The following is a 26,731-nucleotide window of genomic DNA, read 5'->3' on the forward strand; positions in this document are numbered from 1 at the left end:
TTGTATTTTGATAATGTTTATTCGTAAATTTCATTTATAAAAGTTTATTAAAGTGAAGTGATGATTCGTTATCATAAAAATATACAAATATATAAAATAGGATATGAAATTATAGTCGACATCAAACTATGATAAGATTATAATTATCATTGTTGCCATCTATCATATAAAATAGAGGCGAATGCCTGCCTTTCGTAGAAGATCAGTCTTTTTCGGAAATTGGTGCCCCTTTAAGTTGATCATCAAACGCACTGATTGTTCTTAGATATTTGTTGGTACACTGCAGTTTTAGAGATAACAATTTCGCCCATTAGACAGTCATTATTAACATTATTAAAAACAGATTTCTCTTATCTCCCCTACTCGAAAAAAATAAAAACAATAATGTTTCTCCGAAACAAACATACCTTGGTTAATAAAGGGATTGTGTTGATAAATATATATAGGACCTTACTACAAAGGGTTCCCTTAAACGTTGGTGCAAATAAGCAGTCAATATTTGATTCATGACCGAAACGTTCATCGATGATTAAGAATGACATAGTCATTAAATTCATATCCCTTCAAAAATGAATTGATGGAAGTAAGTATGTATATAATAAAAATGGTTATTATAATTATGTAGAATCAATATCAGAAATGAAATAATCTTTCAGATCACCAGCTAGAAGTCCTTCAGTTTTCTTATACACATTCCAACACCAGACCATTTCGCCAGTAATTATATCTGGCTTCATGTGAAGAACGGCATTGAAATGAGTTTTATTTGTATTTTCTGTCTCTCTAAAGTGTCCATGTTGTCTTCCCCTTTTGTCCATACCGATCTTAAAGAGACTTGTCTTTTTATGAACAAACTGACCTGAAATATATAAACAAAATATAATAATTAAAAAAAAAAAAAAAAACAACCAAATTGACTTGATCGTAGATCTACTTTTTTTGTGATTGCTATATACCAGGACTGAGGTCATCTGCTTTTGAACAGTCCTGGTCACGAGTGTAACCAATATCTTATTTTTCTATTTTTTGAAAGGCACATTAGAATATACAGATACATATATATATATATTTATATACCATATAATTATTCGAATTAAATTTGTATATATCTTTATTCTCGTAAACCAAAGTACAATGGTACAGAGATATATACAAATAAATAAACATACACAGTCTAAATTTTAAATACAAATGTAAAGTAGAGACATGAAGTGGGTACACAGGAGATTCTAGGCATTTAATAATAATTCTTATAAACTTGCACAGAATGCATAGTTCAGACGGGTTGTTGCTATTCATTAGACCTTGAAATTTTAAAATATTCGGTATGTTGAATGGAGAAACAAGACATTTTTTTTTTAAATATGCCATCAACCCGTACAAAGCGGTCCTGATCTCAAATAAAATTAAAAGCGAAGCAGACCAGACCAAAACTTAACAATGGAATATTTCTGGATGATTTTAGGCGGTTATGTCAAAGTTAATACTTTACAGAACTCGTTTCCATGTTAAGTTTGCGTTGAAAATATTAAAAAACATATATAGAAATAACAATAGAAAATAACAAAAAACCTAAAGAAATTTGGGCTTTAATCACAGATTTAAAACCCAAAGCACAAACTGAAATTCCATCTACAATGAATTTTGACCCAAACAAATATGATAATATGCAAGATATAGTAAATCATTTCAACACACACCAAATACAACAGTAGGTGATAAATATGTTACAAATAACACGCAATTTCATATGGAACGCCATTATATGCAGTGCTTACAACATTATATGCAGTGCTCACAACATTATATGTAGTGCTCACAACATTATATGCAGTGCTCACACATTATACGCAGTGGTCCCAACATTATATGCAGTGGTCACAACATTATACGTTTTTTGTTGATGAAGGTGATGATCAGTGATAGTGATGATGATGATTGATGTATGTGATTGTGGTGGTTCAGATTCAGTAAACTTCGGAATTTTTTATCTGAAATTACCTAATACAGTCATAATTCATAATGCCCCGCAAAAAAATTGAAACAGTTGTTGAAGTCATGTTATCAAGGCAATTCGATTGAAAACTTTATCAGAAAAAAATAACGCCTTCTATTGTCTGCAAATTGGGCAGACATAATTTTATTAATTTATGGGAAGTTCATATTCTGAGGAAATGATGAAACTAAGAGTTGAATGAATGAACTAATTCTGTTCGTCGTAAGAAATACGCATGACATAATGTAAGTTAAGTAATGAGAATTTAGTTAATGAAATATCGAAGGAAATTTTGTATGATATATGCCTCGACTTCATTTCCTACTGAAGAACTTTAGCAAGGTGCCACTTTATAGTCAGTACTGAGTTTAAAAAAGCTTAAATACATTTTAAATAAAATAAGTCAGCTTTCTATAAGACCTAAGTCCCATATTACGCTAGCTTATATATGTCAAGATTTTTAGCACGTCAAGCAGTTTGTCTTCTAAATATGAGCAGCATCCTTATATAAAGATATACATTTTCATAAGAAAAATTATCCTTTCAAGACCCAGTTTAACATTTTCATTTATAGTTATCATCTCTTCGGAAAACGGAGTTTGTGGGAGTGGATAAAACGTTTACTACATGTACGTTTGTTCGTCAGTCTGTCATGCACGTTTAATATATATATATATATATATAAAGCAGTGGTATGCTTGCCAATGAAACAACTCTTCACAAGAGACCAAATGACACAGAAATTAACAACTATAGGTCACAGTACGGCCTTCAACAATGAGCAAAGCCCATACCGCATAGTCAGCTATAGAAGGCCCCGAAATGACAAACGTAAAACATTTCAAACGAGAAAACTAACAGCCTTATTATGTATAAACGAAAAACAAACATGTATCACATCAACAAATGACAACCACTGAAATACAGGCTCATGCATGGGACAGACACACATACAGAATGTGGCGAGTTTAAACATGTAAGCGGGATCCCAGCCCCCCTCTAACCTGGGACAGTGGTGTAACAGAACAACATAAGAACGAACTATAAAAATCAGTTGAAAAAGGCTTAACTCATTAGATGGACACAGAGTATCAACAGAGTGGACGTGGCCGGGTACTTGTATATCCCAACAACAAAAAGACACTAAGTACTGATCTTAGAGTACCTGACAGCTAGTTCAAAGCCACTAACAACTAATAAAAGAAATCATGCATCTAAGTTTTGCATTTAGGTAAAAGTTGAAACAAAATGTGAGTAAAAAAAGAATGATTTACTATTATTAAATAGTAACGATTGTCCATGAAAAAAGAGTCATCTTGACCAAAATTAATTTTGGTAAAGTTTTGCATTAAGATACAAAATCTAATCAACTACAAGTCATAGAAGAATGATACCTTTTAGATCGCACATCTTTGATAACAAAGGACCTTGAAAAAACGTTCGCCGCCTCGACCTATATTTTACGCACGAATGATTTTGATTAAAATTTGTGTTAAGGTCCAGAGGATTGCAACAAAACATAAAACAGGAATGCTATTTGTTACTGAGCACTTCTTCGATTTTATTGAATGTCCGCACAAAAATTTTGACACCATAACAGAAGCACATAAAAAAAGCGACACTCGTTATTATGTCAATATATTATTGTATATAATTATGTTAATGGAGAACTACTAGTATTTTTTTAATGTGAATTCTTCCCGTTGTTGTTATTGGCGTTCTAATTCTTCTCATATACAAGCTTGTCTGTTGTCTGGGGATTTCTGTTATTTTTGCTAACAAATGTTTTTCCATATCCCATGTTAGGATCAATGTCACAGGTTGAAAATTTAATATCTGAATATTTTTCGTTTTCTGGAAACATTACTTTTGACTGTGGATCTTGATTGTTTCTGTGGGACTTCTTTCTCCTGTATATGGATCACTAACGGGGTAAACATTTGAAATTGTCGAAACTTATTGGATTTTTATGTCTAGCATAGTCCGAATTATATACTTAAAAGGATTAAAATTCACAAAATAGTTATTTGTGTATAAATATATATGTTTATAAATACTTATATACATATTAATATATATACATATTAAGTTGTGAATACGATGAAACTGATCATCAAAATAAGTTAAAAATGCCCTGGTTTGGAATAAATCGTGGTAAATTGATCATAATTCTTAATTTCCTTATTTTAATCAGAGTTTTAAATATTGTATATTGCCTTAATGATAACATGACTATAATAACTGTTTCAATTTGTTTGCTGGACATTACCAATTATGACTGGATTCGGTAATTTCCGCTAAAAAAATCCGAAATTTACCGAAACTGAACCACCACCATTACATGTGTACTTACATCAATCATCATCATCACCATCACTAAGCATCACCTTCGTCAACAACAAACGTAAACTGTTGTAACCACAGCATATAATGTTGGGACCACTGCATATAATGTCCCGACAACTGCATATAGTGTTGTGAGCACTGCATATACTATTGTGAGCACTGCATATAATGTTGTGAGCACTGCATATAATGGTGTGAGCACTGCATATAATGGTGTGACAACTGCATATAATGGTGTGACCACTGCATATAATATTGTGATCACTGCATATAATGCTGATCATCAACATAAGGCAGTCATGGCGTTCCATAATTTCAAGCAAATACATTAAATAATTATGTTCGAGATAAAATACCCGCTGGTGTTGAATTTAAGATTCCGTTTATTAATTTTTAAAACTAGATGAAACTAAAAAATTATGTTCTAAACTAGAAACATCAAAAGCGACTGGACTTGATGAAGTTTGTCCGTTTTTCATCAAATTGTCATCGGAAGCTTTAGCCCCAAGTATAACGTATTTAATAAACTTAAGTAAAATACAGACCTATAGTTATCAAAGGTACCAGGATTATAATTTAATACGCCAGACGCGCGTTTCGTCTACATAAGACTCATCAGTGACGCTCAGATCAAAACAGTTAAAATGCCAAACAAATACAAAGACTTCCTACATTATCAAAAATATTGAAAAACATGTCGCAAAACATTTTTATCTATATCTGTCAAAATATAAAGTATTACATGAGGCACAATTGGAATTCCGATCTAAACCACTAACGTGAGTCAGCCCCTACCAAATTAATTGACACGTGGCTTAAATGTATTGATGATGGCAATGTTGTAGCAACAATCTTTCTAGATTTAAAAAAGACATTTGATCTGGTTAATCACGTCATTCTCTGCCATAAATTTCATTTATACATAGTCTCTGATCATTCAATAAAATGGTTCGAGTCGTACCTGTCTAACAGAAAACAAAAAGTGTGCTCTGGTAATACAGCCTCAGATTCTAAATGTATCAAATATGGGGTTCCCCAAGAGTTCATTTTAGGTCCCCTTCAGTTTGTTTTATTCATAAATGACATGACTTAAGAAGCCACTCATACAGCCATTGATATATATGCTGATGATACAACAGTACATACATATGGAACAAATAAGGAAGAGATAGAAAGAAAATTAAATTACGATACCAACACCATAAATAATTGGTGTTTGAACAATAGGATGGTAATAAATACTTTAAAATCTACTTCTATGTTGATTGTAATTAAAAAGAAACGGACTTTGCTAGGAAATGATATGAATATTTAAATGCTATTTTGAATATATGTAGTAGAAAGCTGTTTTATAATGCTTATAGTCTGCCCATATTTGATTTTTGTTGCTCAATATGGGGAAATTATTATGAAGATGAATATAAAATAATCTTAAAATGCAGAAAAGAGCGGCAAGGATTATGCTAGATGCACTAATACTAACACCTAGTACAAATTTATCTAAAGAGCTTAAATAGTTAAATTTCAAATCTAAAATTTCATATCATAAACTTATTCTTGTTCATAAAATTGTCAACGATAAAGGACCTGATTACTAGTACTTAAAGGAACTCTGTTGTCAAATTGTTAACCTACATAGTAGAAATCTAAGATCTCATTTTGCAAATAATAATTTAGCTGTTGTACGACCGAATACAAATTCAATGAAGAAATCTTTCGCATATAGCTCATTAATACTTTGGAATAAACTACCAAATGAAACAAAATGTGAAAATCTGGACACTTTTCAACAAAAATGTGTAGATTTCTTCACTGTAAATGATTTATAACAACTCACTCATACATTCTAATGATTTTGTTTTTTATGTATGTAAATATATGAATTTATTTTTCTCTTGTTCTACAGACAATGTATAGTTAGCTAACCATGAAAATGTGCCTACATATATCTTTATTCTCGTAAACCAAAGTACAATGGTACAGAGACATATACAAATAAATTAATATAGTATAAATTTTAAATACAAATGTAAAGTAGATACATAAAGTGGTTACCCAGGAGATTCTAGGCATTTAATAATAATTCTAATAAATTTGCACAGATTGTTTAGTTCAGACGGGTTGCTTCTATTCATTAGACCTTGAAATTTTAAAATATTTGGTCTGTTTACAAAATTATGCTTTAGTAGCAATTGTCTACTATCGTCTATTAGCGAGCATTCTAAAATATAATGGAACTCGTCGCCAATATCACCGGAATTACAAATTACAATGCACAAAGTACGAATACGATTTTCTCTCTGAATGTTTTGCCATCTACCAATTTCGATAGGAATTTTTGTGTTCAAATTTCTAAATCTACAAAAAGAAGCAATATTTTTGCCATCTAAAATATCAAAGTAGGTTTCGAAATTTATACATGATGATATTGCATCTACATACTATGTTTAAAATTGTAAGCTTTGTAATATTTGTACTGTTTGTTCTTAGTAAGGGCCTCAAGGTAGATTAGTGAATGTTAATTGAGTCACCCTCTTTAAATAATGTCATTACTCACTTACTTACTTATAGAATCGGACCAAGATCTGATTTGACGGTTAAAATTCTGATTTTAGGAATCTTACCTAAGATACCACCAGCCATATTCGATACTCCTTTTTCGTTATCGATGTACATGTCCAGGTAGCTAACATCACGTTCAGTATCGTCTTTCAACAGTCGGCGGATTTCAATACTAACGTTATTCTCAAAACCAATATATACTGATCTTTCATGAAGTGCATTTCCATAAATGTGGATTTTACTTCCTTCAATTTCAAAGAGGCCTTCATCATTCCAGGATTTTGCATCCGAGTTAAATGTTATTTTGTCTGGTTTTATATGAATTCGTGAAGCAGGTGCCAGTATAACAATTTCTCCTATGTATGTTTTAAACTCTCCATCTTTCTTTTTCATTGTTGATCTTACAATGCCAGCGTTAATGGTTATACCTGTTTAAAAAACGAAGACAAAGAGAAATAATGGACTGGAAGCGAAGGAATATTCTTTTTCATGTAAATCAAAGTAATGTGTCGACCAAAAAAATCTTAATGCTGTGGTGACCATGAAACCGAATGATGTGTCGACCATTAAACCAAATAATCAGTATGTGTCGACCAAGAAACCGAAGTATTTGTCAACTAAAACACTAAATGGTGTGTCGACCAAAAAAAAACACATGATGTGTCGACCAATAAACCTCATGATGTGTCGACCAAAACAGCAATTGGTGTGTCGACCAAGAAAGTAAAAGATTTGTCTATCTGCAAAGGCAGAGAGAAGATTAAATTTACATACTTCACCCCTGCAAATTTCATTTCTCTTTTTTCACACCCCAATTCGTCAATCCACTATCTAAAAAAGATTATAAATGTATTATAGATGTTCGTTAGCAATTACAATATGTGTGCATTGAGAAAAAGTGTAATATGGTTGTTGATTTGTTTATCATGCACCTTATCAAAACACTTTAAGCAATTGCCGCCAATTGACAATGCATACCTGCGATTGGATCTTTCAACATCCGGATAACATCTCCGTCACGTGTATCGACATCAAAGCATATCGGGAATTCTATACCATTAATCCTCACCATAAAATGTGGATCTCCACCACCTGAAAATTAGGTTTTATATCAATCAAAATTTAACTAGAATCTACAAATTTCAAAGTAAGACACAGGTAGGGTCTACTTCCCATCTTGCATTACACCTGGAAATTGATTATGGATGTCGCTAGAAAATCATAACTTTATGATAAAAAAAACGAACTTTCCGTATTTATTGAGAAATATTTAAGAGGTATATTGTCTGATTCAATTCAATAATCGAGAGTTTCTGATTTATCAATAGTTTCATGAAAAAAGTGTGTTACCTACGTCGAAACGTGTTGTCTTCAGGCATATGCCAGATATATACTTTGAGCGACATTAATACTGCATTTGTATTAATAATTGCTATCTGATTTACAAATGCTTCTTCAAAACATGTACTGCCTTTATCGGTTTGTATGTTGGTTCATATTTTCACCGTGAACCATAAATTACATTTTCTGCTTCTGATTAAAATTCAATCAAGACATAAAACAAATGAATGTGATATAGAAAAAAAAACATTCATGTTCCAAAAGAGGGAGTAAACTGTTTTATCCATGTCTGTCTGTCCGCATTTTTGTCCGTCCAGTTTGATTTTCGTTGCATTTTCTCTAAATGCTTAAAATTGTCATAATGTCAAATCTCCTTTATCTATATAAAAAAATCTAGAACTGTCAATACAGTAAAATTTGGAACGTACTCCTTCGAATTAGATCAAATGTTCAAGTCAACCATCAAATATAAGATGGATCATACTCCATTATTTTTTTAATGCACTTACTATATTTAAAACATAGGCAGTTATTGTTTGTGGTGAAAAAAATAATGAAAAAGATTCTTCAATTGCTGAAAGTGGAAGGCAATTCACACTCCCCGTATATAGAAATTGTAACGACACTACATCCCCTCAACAGTAAATTTGTTTTCCGCCTCAAAGCACTTTTTATTTCAGAACCATGCTACATGCAGCTTTACACAGTTCTTTCAACTTTTTTCCATTTCAATTGTAAACATACAAAGAAACCATGAAACATTGGCAACATAATTTATCGATTCACGGGACAGTTAAATATTTAGTTTGTAAGCAATGGTAATAAACTTTCCACTTCAAATCATACAAACCTCCTCCTCCTGAACTATAACCTCTGCCTCCATCTCCTTTTCGTTTTGCACTGGTTCGTTTATTATTTTTCGACGCAGAGCTCGTTGTCTTCGTACTAGATACCTTACTAAGAGCAACTATTTAAAAAAATATATATACTTTAAATGTTTATGTGATAAAACTAACTAACGGTCGTTTCAATTCTTTCGTGGAGACATCTCCTATGAATTTTGTTTTTAAACTGATTCAGAGTAATTTTGAGAATTCAGCGATCCCTTGTATCCTATGAATGGAATCAAATTTTGTTACCCTCAAAATATGAAATAGCTAACAACAACAAACTCAAAGAAAATGTAATACATTTATTTTCATTATAATAGGTTCTGATTTTGCACAGACAGAATGTGGCGGGGTAAAACATGTAAGCGGGATCCCAAACCTCTCCTAACCTGTGACAGTGGTATTACAGTACAACATAAGAACGAACTATAAAAATCAGTTTAAAAAGACAACTTGAAATAGGAGGTTTAACTGGCTATTAAACCAGGTTTAACTCACCATTTTTGGAAAATACATTTCAAATTATCTTGATGATGATCTTTATTCTTGATTGTAAACTTTACTCAACTTTCAGAAACGGTTATATTCAAAAATCAATAATATAAAACCTGGTTATGCAAATTCATAACCACTATACAAGCTAAGATATTTTTTGAAACCTGAAACGTTTGACAGCAGTTTATGACTGTATAAAGCAATCTTTGAAGTTGTGAAAACGAGATCCATGTCTATCAAAAGTTAGGATTATCTTATCTATGTTTTATGTTTGAATTTGAAATTCTTGATTATTGTGATTAAAGGGGTTCTAGCTACGAGTTATATAAAAAACTAAATTAAAAAATATCTTGTTCAATCATTAATGAAAGTGAAATAGTGAAATAATATATCGCTTTTAGCAGCCAGTATGGTTCAATTTAAAAAAAAAGCTAGGAAACATTGACGATGAATTATTCACTTGACAGTGAACAATTTGACATCATTGCATCCGTATTTATGTGAACTTCAATTTAACACCTAAGTTAGAGATAGATAATGCATGTATGGTACGTGCTCAGTTTTTTTAAAGGAAAAGAATGTCAACATTGAAAGTGAAATATAGATTCCTACACTGCAACAAGTGTTTTACGATATTTCTCCAATTGAGACAGTTTAATTTTATTATTTAAGACGCGCAAGGCTTGCCGAGCTTTTTAAATATTTAAATTTAACTGTCGAGAGTGGAGAAATTTCGTAATAAACGAGTTATAGTGTCGGAATCTGTTTCTCTGATGATTTATATCCTTCTTTTTCAAAGATTTTCAGAAACTTGTGTTCTTTATATGCGACGTCATCAGGCATGGTCGCCTTTTTCATGACGTCACATTAGGAAAATTCAGAAGAAAACAAATTTCGACTAATCATTTGCTGAGAACATATATTTCACTAGTGAGGAGAAATATTTTTCTCACACTGATCAAGAAATGTGAAAATAGCACAAACATTAGAGAAATAAAGGTAAACCATTTGATTGCCTGATTTGATCCCCCAAAAATCATAAGGGGAAAACGATGATAAACATGATTTTAATATATAAAATGAAATTAAAAAAGACCTATAAAAATTAAATTGCACGTGTTCTATTTCAATCTATATTTAAGTTTGTTCTCGGAGATCTTCGGAGGTGTACTCGATATTATTCGATTGCATCTAAACTAAAATACACACAAAATGAAGCTATAGATTATCGAGCCCATACCTTTTAAATGGTTTATTGTAGCCTGTTTATAATTTGGACAAATGTTTTTCATTGTTATAAATCAAATATGAGAATTTGAGTCAAATTAGGGACTGTGCAATATTTATCTGAGGGTAAATAAATGCTTAAACATAAAACAACTTCAATTCTATTTTTAATAAATCTTCAAAATAATAAAAGTAAATTCTTAAACATTAAAAGAATTACAACTTAATCTATGAAAAAGCTGAAGTATGTCCCTTGGGAGTAATAATTTCCAACAAAAGTCCTTGCAAACAGTAGAAAATGAAAAATTATATATGCCTGATATAATAAAAGATAGAAACTACAAAATCAAGCACTGTTGGGAAATATTTTCTGCATGAATTGCCAAGAATGTGAACAATTCTTTACACATTACAGGAGATATAAATTCTATCTAAATTTGGCCTCAAGTGGGCCTCTTTTTTTCTTAGATGGACAATTTTAACAGTGAAAATACTTCTAGTATGACTTAATATTGCCTTATTCCATAAACAGTACAAACTTAACCAGAACATTTCCCATTTTAATAGATTATAGCTAGAGAAATACCCAAGTGATACATATAGGGAATAACACAGCAAAGAAGGCAAATATCTCAGTTAAAAACATTTGTCGCGACTTGAATTCTGGTGTTTCCAATTAAACTCTATATTGCGAAAGGTGAAAAGAAATACAAAAGAACTATAGTTTGGTGTATTTTATACAATATAGTTAATATTGAACTCCTAGCATAAAGTTTTATATAAGTACCCATCAATTTGACTTAAAATGATGAATCAGCACTTTTCTCAACACAATATTGTTTTCAGTGAATATTTTTCATTCTTTGTGATAAAAATCAAATGTACTAATCAAAAGCTTCAAAATAGTATGACATAACTGAAGTATGATGCCCACTATCATTTCACACCAAATTTATGAAATTTTGGAGGTCTTTTCAAATAATTCTCTAGAAAATATTTCAATAGGTTTGGTTTCAAAATTTATATTGTAAATATACACACTTCAGTTATTCATAGATAAATACACAAAAATATATTGTACCCTTACATTCAATCACAGCACTCCTAAGTTGACTTCCTTCCGAAAAATAAAATCTTAATAATATTGAATTATATGCATTTGAGTTGAAATATCAACTCTGATATACATGTATTATTGAATGTTATGCATTTTAGTTAAACAATATCATGTTTTCATATATATGTGTTTCATTTTTACCAATTGGACAAGGACTTTTTTTCATTAATTGAAGTGGGGCAAGAACTTTTTTTATAATAAATATTGAGGGGAGTAAAGTTTTTTTTATATATATTTGCTGTACACCGGCCCATACCTCAGATAAATATTGCACAGTCCCTTAGTGAACTTAAATTTGACAGCTATTGCCCCTTTAATACTGTGTTCTATTTTGTGTTTTTTGCTTGACACTTATGGTTATATTTTGCGAATTAAATATCCCTATATGTATCACTTGGGTATTTCTCTAGCTATAATCTATTAAAATGGGAGTCCATGAAACCTGGCAAAACCAAGATCAACATACGTCTTGCATCTTCATTCTCTTCCAAGTCACCGAGATCTCGTTCATCTGGCTTTGTTACAACCATAGAGGTCAATGGTGTGACGAACTTGAACTGAAAAAGGTCGATAGTTGTACAAAAAATGTATGATTGAAATATTTGTCAACGTCGGTAATGCTTTATGTTGTAGGATCTATAATATACAGACCAGTTGAACAATATTTTGTGATCGTCATCACGGAGATAATACGATAACATTAAATTCTCTGAATTTCAAGAATTATATCTGTGAATTTTGCCTTTTTTTATTACTTTGAACACATTTCAGATTTCATCATAGTTCATTTAAAAGTTGAGAAACTGTACTCTTTGATTAATGATCGACTCGTATTGGCTAATAACAAAACTAAAATCCATTAAGAGCATGCGCGCTCACCTATGTATATGTGCATCTCCAACATTTTGAAGTAAAATAGAATGCATGACAAAAATTACTTTTTTTGTTCATCTTGTATAATTGCTTGTATTTTTTATGTTAAACATTGCTCTACATCTTTTTTTCGCCTCAACACAAAAAGGTAAAAAAAAAAATCGAAACTTCACGGCAATCACTCTTATAAAGAGTTTCTAACGATTATGGCAAAATTTTACTTATTTTAGAACTTGTCTTGTTTATTATTTTTGCTATCTAAAGAGCGTTTCTATTTTTTTAGTTTTCAAGATAATAGATAAAGACGCAAACATTAATAAATAGTTATCAAATGTACCAGGATTATAATTTAGTACCCCAGACGCGCGTTCTCTCTACATAAGACGCTCAGATCAAAATAGTTGTAGAGCCAAACAAGTACAAAGTTGAAGAGCATTGACGACCAAAAAGTTGTCCCAAATACGGCTAACATCGTAATTAAAAGGTAAGAACTCAAACAAGGAGTCGTCTGACGATTTCGGTCATGTTGACTCATTCGTAGATTTGATTATTTGAAGTGTCAATCTAGTATAACAATTATATGAAAAAACACTACCAGATGGATAAAAATCTTCATTAAAGAGCAATATCGAATAACGATATCTGTAATAATCCTTGTTTGTAGATGTTGTCTTGCTTGTAATTTGTGCTATTTAAGTTTCTGCCTATGAATTATAGTTTTCAAGATAAAAGACAAACATGAACAAAATAGATAAATCTCGTCATGTATGGGAAATAACTCTTTTCAGTAGTCATCTGACAGTTTTTGATGTAAAAAGACACTAGTTGGATATCAACATTTTGAACATTTCTGTTATTCCATATTTTCCTTATTATATCGGTTTCAAAGATAATAGCAAAACTTGTATTTTACCTTTTATATGCTTTTGGCATTTATTTAGCACTTATCTTCATTTTATTTCCCATGTTTTAGAGTCATTTAATAGACCAACTATTTACCAGTTACCTTCAAAGACATTGCCAGAGCCCTGTCATTTAAATTCTTCTTTTCTAATTCATTAGTTTCACCGATGGCTTCTTCTAGAAGTTGTTTGATTGTCAAATATGCCCATATTCTTTCCGTGATTTTCTCAAAATCACCAGCTTTTGTCAATTCTGGATCATGTCTCTGAATATTCGACTTAAGCTCCAGTTCCACATTTCCATTCACCCCATTACCAGTAACCAATAGATTCAGCACTTGTATGTTGTCGTCGGAAAGTTTGCCAGCAATTACTAATTCTTTTCCGTTAAAAAACGTATCAAAGTTCTTTTTTGTTGCATTTTCAGTAACATCTGTGTTTTTGTCAAGATATTTAAAAGAAACATTTTGTAATGCTGACGATGAAATTTCATCGTAGAACCCCTTTATCTGTAGCGACGCATCAGAATCTTCAAATATCTTCCTAGCAACGCCTTTATTTTTTACTGCAACTTTTTTTACAAATTCATAATCTGCATAGTTTCCAAAGGCAAGACTATAAATAGGCAACCCCTTGATATTTTTCCTGTCGATATTATCAAGGACCGTTTCAACTCCGTAATAGCCTTGCCCATCAGTAAGAAATACCACAATTTTCTTTCGATTTCCCGTAGTTTCGTTACTTGGAATAGAATTCAAAAAGCGAATTCCTGACAAAAGTGCACCGTTGATATTCGTCACTTCAGAAAAAAAGAAAATGAAAACATCAAGTACAGTATACAAAAGATATCTATCATAATGACTCACAATTAAATCACGGAAGAAATAATTTACTTTTCTTGTTCTATATGCATTACCTTTAAAGCAATCAAACCATATAATATAGTCTAGAAAGGAAAACATATTATCAATCCGAATATATATATATGCCTTATCAAACATGTAAGCAAATTTATTATATAGTATGAGTATCTGGGTTCACCCCGAATGTGGGTTCTTGCTGGTATTTACTTTTTGTATTGCCTGCTTGATTGGACGTTTGGTATTTTCTCCGAATTGATCTAATAGTAATTAGATTACATGAACATGTACATGTATGTTTCAAGATTCTTTATTTCTCAAACACCATAAAGTTACAATGGTACAAAAGAAGTTCATCAAAAGTTATATACCATAACACAAACACACATGACAAGATGAGATGAAAATATGAAATAAAATAAAATAAACAGTATAGTAGCAAAGAGTGGTGATTAACCAGGAAGACTCATTTGAAAAGTTATAACCCTGATAAATTTGCACAGCTTTTTCAACTTATTTTTAATTTTTAACTGAAATAGTTTTTCAAATTTTAGTATGTTACATCTGTGCAAGAAAAAAGTATCCAGATATTGTGCTCGAAAATTTGCAAAAGAACTACACTGCAAAGTGTAATGAAATTCATCACCAATCTCGTTACAATGACATAAGTTACAATATCTAAGGTTTCGGTCAATTTTATTCCATCTATCAGTTTCGATTGGTAACTTATGGTTACCCGTTCGAAATCTACAATATGTTATTCTATCTTTATCACTTAAAATATTCAGATATTCCTCAAATTCAAAATTTTGTTTATACAATTTGTAGGCCAAACCTTTTGATGAACAGTCAATATCATCTCTCCATTTTTGTTGAAACTGATCAAATAACTTTTGTTTTAAACTAATACCCAATCACTTAGAATTAAAATTTCCTTGTGACAACCATATATTGCTATATCCACATTTATATAATGTATCTTTAACGTATTTCAACCAATCTGACCTAAATTGGTTGTCAGAATTCTTCAAGAACATGAATTTGAATGTATAATATTTAAGCAATCCTGTTATCATCCCCATTTACCATTTTTGACCAAAAATTAACCATACACAGTTGTATATATAAAGACATGGGATAAATACCAAGTTCACCATAAATCATAAAATAAGGTGTCGACTTCGTAAGGTTTAGTAATAGTTTACAAAATTTTAAGTGCACTTTTTCTATAATATCAGTATTACTGAAACCCCAAATCTCACACCCATACAGGAGGATTGGCTTCACGATTTTATCAAATAGATCATATTGTGATTTCACTTACAAGTTGTGCAACCTCCCCTTTTTCAATACTTCATACATTGCTTTATTTGCTTTTCTAACTAAAATTTTCTTAGCACTCATAAAGCTACCTGTTCTTGAAAAATTTAACACAAGGTATGTCAATTCGTTGACTATCTCACATGGATTTCCATCATATATAAAGTTAATATTTTAGGGTAATCTACCACCAGAAAAAAATATAATCTTAGTTTTACTTGTGTTAACTTTTAATTTCCAGGTACTGCAATATTCAAAGAATATATTTAATTGCAACTGTAGATCGGGTGCATTATCCGAAAAATAACATTGTATCATCTGCGTAGAATAACACACAGTTTTAAGTAGATATCAAACTCATTCTCTATTTCATCAGTAATACAATTCAAACCACATACATTTGTTTCTCCAATAAACTGCTGAAGATCGTTCAATACAATGAATATAAATAAGAGACATATTTTCACCCTGTCTTACACCGATATTGCATGAAAAGTATTCTGACATTTCACCATTATACACAATACGAGATTTAATACCAGTGTACATATTTAATATTTTATACATTTTACTGTTAATATCATTTACAAGTAATTTATGCCAGAGACCCTTTCTCCAAACAGTATCAAAGGCTTTAGCAAAATCTACGAATGTACAGAATAGTTTCTTTTTCTTATTTTTCATGATACTAATAAGCATGTAGATTAAATAAATTATCTATAGTAGAATAACCTTCTCTGAAACAAGCTTGATTCTGACATAATAAACAAAAATCATCAGAAAATTTATTCAAATGTGAATTCAAAATAGTAGTAAATAATTTCCCAAAGCAGCTTATAACTGTTATAGGTCTTAAATTGCTAGGATCATGTTTGTTACCTTTATTCTTAAATAAAGGTATTATATTTCCGGAAACCAAAATATCAGGAATAATTCCACTGTCAAATATAATATTAAAATGTTTCACAAACACCTGTGACATAACACTAAAAGAGTGTTTTAAATATTCATTTACAATCACAACATCACCCGAGGATTTATTATTTTTTTTAACTTTCTCAAAGATTGTTCAATTTCCTTTTCTGTAATAGGTGAGTTTAACATAACATTTAAATTTTTTACATTGTTCTGATTTTCTAAAACAATCTCCTCATCTCCAGAATTTCCTAAATTTAAATTCTTAAAATAATCAAACAAAATGTTAATAGGTACACATGGATTGTTTCCCCTTTTACCACCGTTCAAAATTTTCCAGTATTCTTTCGGGTTAATCGATTTTAAGTTTTCTATCTTGTGTCTAATTTTCTTTCTATGTTTACGAATGCTCTTATCCATTACTCGCTAGTTTCTTTGTTTCATTGACTTTTTTGTTAGTATGGTTTCGCTTAAGTTTTCGTCTACTAGACCGAAACTTTTTTCTAGCTTCCTTACATTCGCTATCAAACCATGGTTTTGATTTTTTTTTTATATTTTGTGTATGCTTACGTCTTTTAGTAAATGTGCCGAATGTAGACTTTGCCCCATTTGTAAGTAAATGACATCCTCAACAACTTTATTAATAATTGAGTTTTCACTTGTTTTTTCAACCATTTCCGTTGAATGAGCTAGTATTTCATTTACTTTAAGTCTATCAATGTTACTAATAAAGGTGTCTAATTGTTCATTTTCCCCATCTCTTAATCTTCTCCTCAGGCATGTCATCATCATGACTGACGTCGTTTTGTTTTTCATAACATTTAATCTTTAACAACGGATTATGAATATCCGAAAATAAAACGCTAGAATTTAATACTCAGCTTAAGAAAATTTTGGGAAGCAATATTGTTATCAACTACACTGGTGTTTTTACATGTAAAACTACCCAGACCTTTGTCTTCACATATTCTTCCATTTAGGATAAACATATTGTTATTCTTACAAAATTCAAGAAGCAAGTTACCAAAATTATTTTTTTTGTGATCCGTACTTTTCCTTAATCGACTTGTATTTAACTCCTCTAAAGTACAACTACCCTCGTTTTCAATGTCTAACATTCCTTAAATTCTTCAAAATTAACGACGTCAAAGTCTGAATCTTCTGCAGTTCGAGCATTAAAATCTCCAATAAGACATATAAACGATAATTAGTTAGTTTGATTAGCTAAAAACAATCGCGCGTCAATCAAAAATTAACCTTCATATCAAAATGAAATTTTACATTCGTAAACACACGTGCTTCCACAAAAGTGCACAGGTATATATAACGAAAAAACTTGATAAAACTTTTTTGTTGTGGTCTTACTTATAGCATAACAAATGTGATAATAAGAAATAAATTTTTCTTTTAGTAATTTGATAGGGTTGTAAAAGTGTTGATCGTGGACACATTTTTAAAATGAAGCGCTTCAGCGCTTCATACAAAATGTGCTTCTGTCAACACTTTTACACCTCAATGAAATTGAAAAAAGAAGCATTCATTTCTTAAAACAAATAAAGTTAAATAATATCCACCATATTGTTATTATTTTATATCCATATTTTCTTTATATATATGATTGCACTACTTTGTGTATTTCATATTTTGATTCGCTTTTTAATTGATCGTCTGTTTTTATTGAGGTAAAATAATAGCCTTTTGGTATCTAATTTTTTCGAAGGTTGGTGTTTTTTCTGGGCACCTCGGATTTTTCCAAAAATAACAACTGAACCGCCACGATATAGCACTATAGTGCTGAAAATGGCGTTAAACACAAATCAAATAACCAATCAAATTTATAAAAAAAATAGGGAAAGATTTTTTAAAAACTTTGTTTGGCATTTATTCTTTACAATATGCTTACCTCCGTCTGCTTTCATATTTTCAACATATTGAAATGCTTTCTGTTTATTTGTGTTGCTAGCAGACAATAATGTTTTCTGCCACAAATTATTTTTTTTGCTGAACAGCATTATGTTGAAACGATCACCTTCGAAAAGATCTTTCAAAATGCTTTTCATGGCACTCTTTTGTTGTGCTATTTTAGTGCCCGACATAGATCCACTAACATCTAAGATGAATAAAACGTCTTTTGGTAAAGGATCCATACCTTCTGGTGCAAAGAAGTGTACAAAGTATCCATCAACAACCTGTTAAAAAACGATTAAATGACGTGCTTATTGTGATGCATGTACGATGTGTTTTTAAAAAAACCATTTATCTAAAATATATGAAAATAATTTTGCAATTGTAGAAAGAAAACAAACACATAAGCAAAATCATCAAGTAAAATCAATAGATGAGACTTTACAAAACTTCCTTAAAAATTATTTACCAAAATAGTACAACCGTTTTTTGTGCAATTTGCATATACCATGTGTATTGAATCAGATGCGAAGTATATAGCAGCATTTCATGCAAGTCAATGGGTTGTTTATCAATAATTCCTATACAATATGGTAGTCATATACAACCTTTAATCCTCCATTTCTTCAAATATTGACAAAAAACTTTTGATATAAAGCGGTGGGTGCGGTTAGGCTTTTTCAAAGTAGCGCCTTTGGATTTGTAACTAGATAGTTGAAATGTTTAATATGAATATGTTAAAAACGCATTTAAAGCTGATACGGTCACACTATTTCATGTTTTGCTGAAAGCAACCGAGAGAAAATTAGAATTATTTCATTTACCATGACTTCACCAGCATCAAATGTTCTCTGGACATCATACTCGACAACAAACAACCCTGATATTCCCTTGTCAGACATATGTTTCTGGTCATCGGCTGTAGGGGCATAATGAATAGTGGCAGACTTTTGTGTTGGTCGCTCGATGATAGCCAAAGCGTTTTTCTCTTCTGTTAGAAATAAAACAAAAATTATATTAAAAACCTCTCTGAACAATTGAAGGTCTTTCCATCTCGATAATAAAGAATGAAATTTAAAAAACATATATCTGTTGGTGCATTCGCAAAAGACCAGGTTAGAGGTTGTACTATGTGAACGGTTGCCCATCAATCGGAACCGTATACTTAATTATGTAAAAACTTAAAAGCATCCGTTTTAATGCCTTGCAACCGTTAACATTTGAACAATATAAAATATAAATAGATATAAGAAGATGTGGTATGAGTGCCAAAGTGACAACTCCCCATCCAAATAACAATTTCTAAAAGTAAACCATTATACTCATTAGGTCAAATATGGTCAACAAAGAGCCTTGGCTCACACCGAACAGCAAGCTTTTAAGGACACTAAAACGGCTAGTGTAAAACCACTCAAACGGGAAAACCAACAGTCTAATCTATTTAAAAAACGAGAAACACGTAAGAACCACATAAAAAACCGACAATCAGATTCCTGACTTAGGACAGGTGCAGCCAAATGCAGCGGGTTTAAACATTTAGATTTCACCCTTATCCGAAACAATAGTGTAGCATCACAACATGATAAGACACACTATAAAACATAAATTGAAATGGCTTAATTTTATCAAAAGATATACTTACACATTAATTGAACATACACTAAACGAACAAATTTGACTCCGAATTAACTTTAGTACAATTTCATCATTTAAATGTCTATTTCTACAATTACCACTGACATAAATAATAATGTCTCTAACCAATTTTCTATCATTCAACTAGTTACCTATAGTCCCCAAAATAATATCATTTCGCAACGGTGGCACTGAGACCTTAGTAATGTCTCTTGACTCATGAATATACACGTCAATCTTGAAATCCTCCACAATCTGGCCTGGAGCTACGTATATTATATGCTCATATTGTTCATAGACTCGCTCTAATAATTCTTGGTAAGTAAGATTAAAGGCAACTTTACTCTCGGCTGCTACGTTTACATCAACACTGAACCGGTTGGTATGTCTTGGTCTGCAATGAAATGGAATGTTATTTGTAATAAAGGCTGGCGCAATGTGTCATCTACTGACATTTTTCAATGATTCTAGGCTGTTGTTCTTCTCCGAATATTACGTTAATATCTAACGTGAGGGTACACAAAGTTGCACCTATTTTGGTTATATTGTTCACGACAAAACTTTCAATTTTGTGTTTATTTTGTAGATGTGTTCTTATTTACTTGATTGTTTCATCAATTGCTGGTGGACGTTTCGTCCACTAGGGTATCACCAGCCCAGTAGTCAACATTTCAGTGTTGACATGAATATCAATAATGTGGTCATATTTATAAATTTCCTGTTTAGAAAACTTATGAATTTTCTTATTCCAGGCATAGATTACCTTAGCCGTATTTGACACAACTTTTTGGAATTTTGGATCCTCAATGCTCTTCAACTTTATAATTGTTTGGCTTTATAAACATTTCGAAATGAGCGTCACTGATGAGTGTTATGTAGACGAAACGCGAGTCTGGCATGCTTAATTATAATCCTGGTACCTTTGATAACTAATTAATTCTGAATCCATATTGAATAAAAACATGGCCGATCCACAATTCTTTAACTTGATGAACGGAACCAAATTACGTCTATTCTTAAATTTTCATATCCTTGAATTAAATAACCGATATTTTGTTTTATGTCTTCAATTATCTAGAACAATTTGACAATTTATAGTGCATATTTTATTCTTTTTTTTTAGGAAATTGATGCCTGTTACATATTTTAATTGCTAATTTTCAAAACAAGGGTTTTTTAGACGTCGCATATAAAAGTTTCCTTAGATTGTACTTTTGATCGTGATTATTTCTTCGTCGATATATACTGTGAATATTTTGTGTATATTTGAACTATTTAGCTATGATGAAAGACGATCACCCACCCACACTCACACATACAAACACGACAAAAGCTGGACTTGCTTAGTCTCTAATAAAACTTGTAAGATTTCCGCTGATATTTTTGCTAAATGGGTGCAATTTTGGGTACTCGGTGCAATTTCGAAACTTTGACGTAAATTCGGCCATGCAATGTTATGATTACTTATGATGATTGTTTGGTATGATTTAAATGATTTCATTTTTTCAGCATAAAAATAACCTGCTCTTTATTTCTTCTATTTTATTCATAAACTAGCTTTATCAGTTTTTTTGCATTTAATCATTTAAAAATTAAGTATTTTCGCTTTTAAGAATATCCAAGCGACATAACAGCTAATTAGTAACTGTTTAAAGTTTAAAAATCAGAAACCATTCTTTAATCATACTAGTTAACTGCTAGTAGTCTGTTGTTATTTATGTATTATTGTCATTTTATTTATTTTCTTTTGTTGCATCTTTTGACATCAGACTCGGACTTCTCTTGAACTGAATTTAAATGTGCGTATTGTTATTCTTTTACTTTTCTACATTGGCTAGAGGTATAGGGGGAGGGTTGAGATCTCATAAACATGTTTAACCCCGCCGCAATTTTGCGCCTGTCCCAAGTCAGGAGCCTCTGGCCTTTGTTAGTCTTGTATGATTTTAAATTTTAGTTTCTTGTGTATAATTCGGAGTTTAGTATGACGTCCATTATCACTGTACTATTATGCATATTTTAGGGGCCAGCTGAGGGACGCCTACGGGTGCGGGAATTCTCGCTACATTGAAGACCCATTGGTTGCCTTCGGCTGTTGTTTGCTCTGTGGTCGGGTGGTTGTCGCTTTGACATATTCACCATTTCCTTTCTCAATTTTATTTAAATAAATTCCATTATACCATCTAGCAGGCCTTGCGGTCATAAAACTTACGAGCACGATTTTGGTACTCAGACTCGAAAATCAACCAATCAAAAAACTGGATTTGTTGTTTCGAGCACTAATTTTGTACTCCAAGTTTTGAGTATAGTTTTATGACCGAGTACCCTAGTCTCTTTTACTTGAAACATCTAATAACTTATTGCTCTTTACACTAGTATGCCACATTCCAATCTAAGAGACAAATTGAAAGAGTTAGTATTGCTTTGCTTTATAAAAAAAGAATAGCCAACGTAGATTCAAGTATCTTGTCTTAGGGAAGGATAAATCCTACTTTGTAAAGGACCACTCTGATTCAAACAAAAAATTCTCCGAAACTGATATTATCAAGATGCTTGATTTCTTGATTGACAACCTATTTGTTACGTTCGGAGAAAGTGTTTTTCAACAGACTGTCGGCATTCCAATGGAAACAAACTGTGCCCCTGTACTTGTCGACTTGTTTCTTTATTATTATGAGGCTGACTTCATGCAGGAACTTCTTAGGAAGAAAGATAAAAAGTTAGCAATATCCTTTAACTCTACTTTCCGCTATATAGATGATGTTCTTTCACTAAATAATTCAAAATTTGGTGACTATGTGGAACGCATCTATCCAATCAAGCTAGAGACAAAGGATACCACAGATACAGTTAAGTCGGCCTCATATCTTGACTTACATCTAGAAATTGACAATGAGGGTCGGTCGAAAACAAAACTTTACGACAAAAGAGATGATTTCAGCTTTCCAATTGTGAACTTTCCATTTCTAAGTAGCAACATTCCAGCAGCGTGTGCATACGGGGTATATATCTCTCAATTGATACGATATTCCCGTGCTTGCATTTTCATGACTTTCTTGATAGAGGGTTGCTGCTCACAAGGAAGCTATTAAACCAAGAGTTCCAAATGGTGAAGTTGAAATCATCCCTTCGTAAATTTTACAGACGCCATCACGAGTTGGTTGACCGTTATGGAATAACCGTTTCACAAATGATATCGGATATGTTCCTTACGTCGTAACTACAACCTTCCCTTTAATGAATATGACCTACCGAATTAGACTATTTACGGAATTTGTTATCACATAAGCAACACGACGGGTGCCACATGTGGAGCAGGATCTGCTTACCCTTCCGGAGCACCTGAGATCACCCCTAGTTTTTTGAGGGGTTCGTGTTGTCTATTCTTTAGTTTTCTATGTTGTGTCATGTGTGCTGTTTTTTGTTTGTCTTTCTCATTTTTAGCCATGGCGTTGTCAGTTTGTTTTAGATTTATGAGTTTGACTGTCCCTTTAGTATCTTTCGTCCCTCTTTTATTGTGATCGTGTACTTACTTTTGTGCCACATGTCCAGCACTTTGACCCTTCTTCTTTGCTGTATCATATTTCTCTTTCGCTGTCGCTTTCTCGTTGATTTCTCCGGGATACACCTGTCCATCAATTTCCCTGAAAAATTTACAGCACCATCTATTAATATTCTAAAATAATTATAGTTAATTTTAAGATGAGAAAAAAAAAAGCAGTGTGACATTTTTTAAAATTAATTTGATTTTTCTATTTTATTAAGCAATTGCAGTTTACAAGAATTAAATATGCGCTCTTATGGATCTGTTTTGCAATGTTCTCATGAAACAATTTAGGTTTTGTAGAAGATTGTTTAGTTATACATATCAACATCTATTTACTGCACCATTATATGCATATTGTTTTGGTCTAAAATGCAATTGAACCTAAAACTTAGGACTTATAAGTGAAAGAGCTGAAATAGGCCAAAAGTATATCAAAACTTTAAATTTTGTCTTTTGAATTTATGTCTTCGTTACTTTTTAGCAACATCAAAATTTAAAACTTACATATCAAATTTTGTAATAAATGCTGCATCTGGAAGAGTGACTTCAAAATGAGCTTCAACTGAAGCTTTTGCACTGTTAGCAACTTTGCTGGTAACTAAAGTTGTTGCAAATCGGAATTTCACATCAGATTTTATGTGCATATAATATATTCTAGGATTCTGAAAAACATACAAATATACCATATGCATGAATATTCATTTTCCGAAGCGGTCTCTATGATTTTCGTCAACGAAACGGTCAAATGAATTAAAAGTCCTGTCATACAAAACATTATATACAAATAAACAAATAACTGAACGAAGAGAAATCGGCTTCAGGTGTTTTAATTTTTTTTAGGAAGAGAAATTATAGTATTCATAACCTGAAGCGATCACTGTTGTCGACGGCCAACGGACATGTCGTTATGTGCGTCCCCCTCCCCAAGTTATTATTACATAGTAGTATAAAAACCAAATTGCTCTAAAATTAAAAGTTTGTACGAGATTGAATTTTGTCGGTCTGCCAGGCGAATATATTGCTCATATAATATGTCACAGCTGGTAAAGTAGTATCCGCTGAGTCCGAATATTTCATTGGATTTTATGATTTTAAATATTGAAGAAGAAATTATCTTCGCATTCACGAAAATTAAATGTAATTGATAAAAAGAAAATAAACAAAAAAATTGTATTTCCTACGTTGTTTACTTCAAGCATAGACTTTATTATCTATTATATCGTTAAAGACGTAACAGAAACTGCATTTCACGTTACATATATTTAAACCCATAAATACAAATAACTTGGATTTATTTTCCCATGATAAAATGTTGCCGCCAAAACATTAGCAAAAGCTTGAGGACGGACACTAGAAGGTTGAAGGACGTTGAATTAAAACATTTGACACCCATTCCGAGTTGTGTGTCGTACCAGTCATTGGTGATTTATTTGTAGTATCGGGGAGGAAACCACCTCTATATGAAAAGTCACTTCATATGACATACAGCTGAAACAGAGGATAGGGAGGCGTGTTTTTTTTTTATTGAAAGGAACGAAGATAGCTTGATAGGAAAATATCGTCATACGTAACCAAGGGTAAAATATTTGGACATTTTGTTTCCAAAATGAAAGCATATGTATATGATACGTGGACGTTATTGCAATACTTTACTTCTCTAATCGAATTGCGAAATGAAAAGCTCAAACACATCAAACGAATGGATAATAACTATCATTATCCTGACTTGTAGCCGGCATTTCCTTAAGGTCAAAATATTGGATTAAAGCTGGTTTTGTAACAAGCAAACCCTCTCACTAGTATCACAATCGCATAATAATCCATTATATTGACAACAATGTGTGAACGAAACAAAAATACATAATAGGTAAACAATGTCACAAAAAGGGGTGAAATAGTTAATACTGTGTTATACTAAATCACAATAAAAACAAACAAATGTGTAACGAAGGAAACCCATAAAAGAATATACTTAGTAATCAAAACATATATTTTTTAGAAAAATTAATGTCAAGGATTTAAAAATTTACCGTAGCACAATAACACTGAAACATTGACTTCTATAATATTTTTTTCTTGTCTTCAGATAAAATACTCATATTCCTAAGACAATTCAGACCAAGTAATGTATATTCTAGCATAAAATGGATTTCTAAATCAAGAAAGCATCAGCCACAATACGTATTTATTTATTTTAGCTTCTTACCTGTGTTTTTGAATGTACAATTTGTGTATTCAAAAAAGAAATCACTATAAGTGAATGCATAATCATTGTCCCGTCCATGTTCAGTCACTGTTGCTTAACAAATTTATAAGCACCTATAATACACGATTTATGTATCTGCAGGAAGCCAATGCCGACAACATAATCAAAAACCTAAAACACTTAATTCTCGGTTGAAATCTGAAGGACGTCTCAAAATAATATTAACCTGTGGTTTTTCCAAGTGTATTTTATCCTACTTTAATCGTGTCAATAGCTCAAAGGTAACTTTATATATCGAACAACGTAATTTGTTTACTAGTTACAACAAACGACAGTCAGTGTTTTTAGGATATAGTACGCTGTGCGGCCAATTCGGAATATTATTGCCCAATAAAAATACTAATTACTCAATTTTTATCATGAACATAATTTTCATATTATGTTCTTTTTCCTGTAAAGTTAACTAACTTTTTACTTCCTCATTTATAGATACTAAGTAAGCGAAGAACTATGAGAAAAAACTTTAAATTTTAAGGTAAACATGTTTAAAATGACCAAAACGCAAAAAAACAAGTGTTTGTACTTCAATTCAGACAG

The 26,731-nt window shown here is 31.6% G+C and overlaps 1 protein-coding gene across 1 annotated transcript; it reads right to left on the bottom strand.

Moving 5' to 3' along the window:
* Positions 1-26,358, bottom strand: LOC139514706 (inter-alpha-trypsin inhibitor heavy chain H3-like). The gene is made up of 12 exons (XM_071304275.1): positions 26,135-26,358; positions 24,433-24,590; positions 23,915-24,025; positions 20,537-20,778; positions 19,574-19,740; positions 18,748-19,033; positions 13,854-14,548; positions 12,441-12,531; positions 9,096-9,212; positions 7,883-7,996; positions 6,967-7,332; positions 1-859 (listed from the first exon to the last, which is right to left on the bottom strand). Exons 1-12 carry the CDS (start codon positions 26,210-26,212, stop codon positions 618-620), a joined length of 2,667 nt encoding a protein of 888 aa, XP_071160376.1. The 5' UTR covers positions 26,213-26,358; the 3' UTR covers positions 1-617.
* Positions 26,359-26,731: the final 373 nt, after the last annotated feature.

This window comes from Mytilus edulis, chromosome 1 (genome assembly GCF_963676685.1).
Source record: "Mytilus edulis chromosome 1, xbMytEdul2.2, whole genome shotgun sequence".
In the NCBI taxonomy this organism is placed as follows: Eukaryota; Metazoa; Mollusca; class Bivalvia; order Mytilida; family Mytilidae; genus Mytilus; species Mytilus edulis.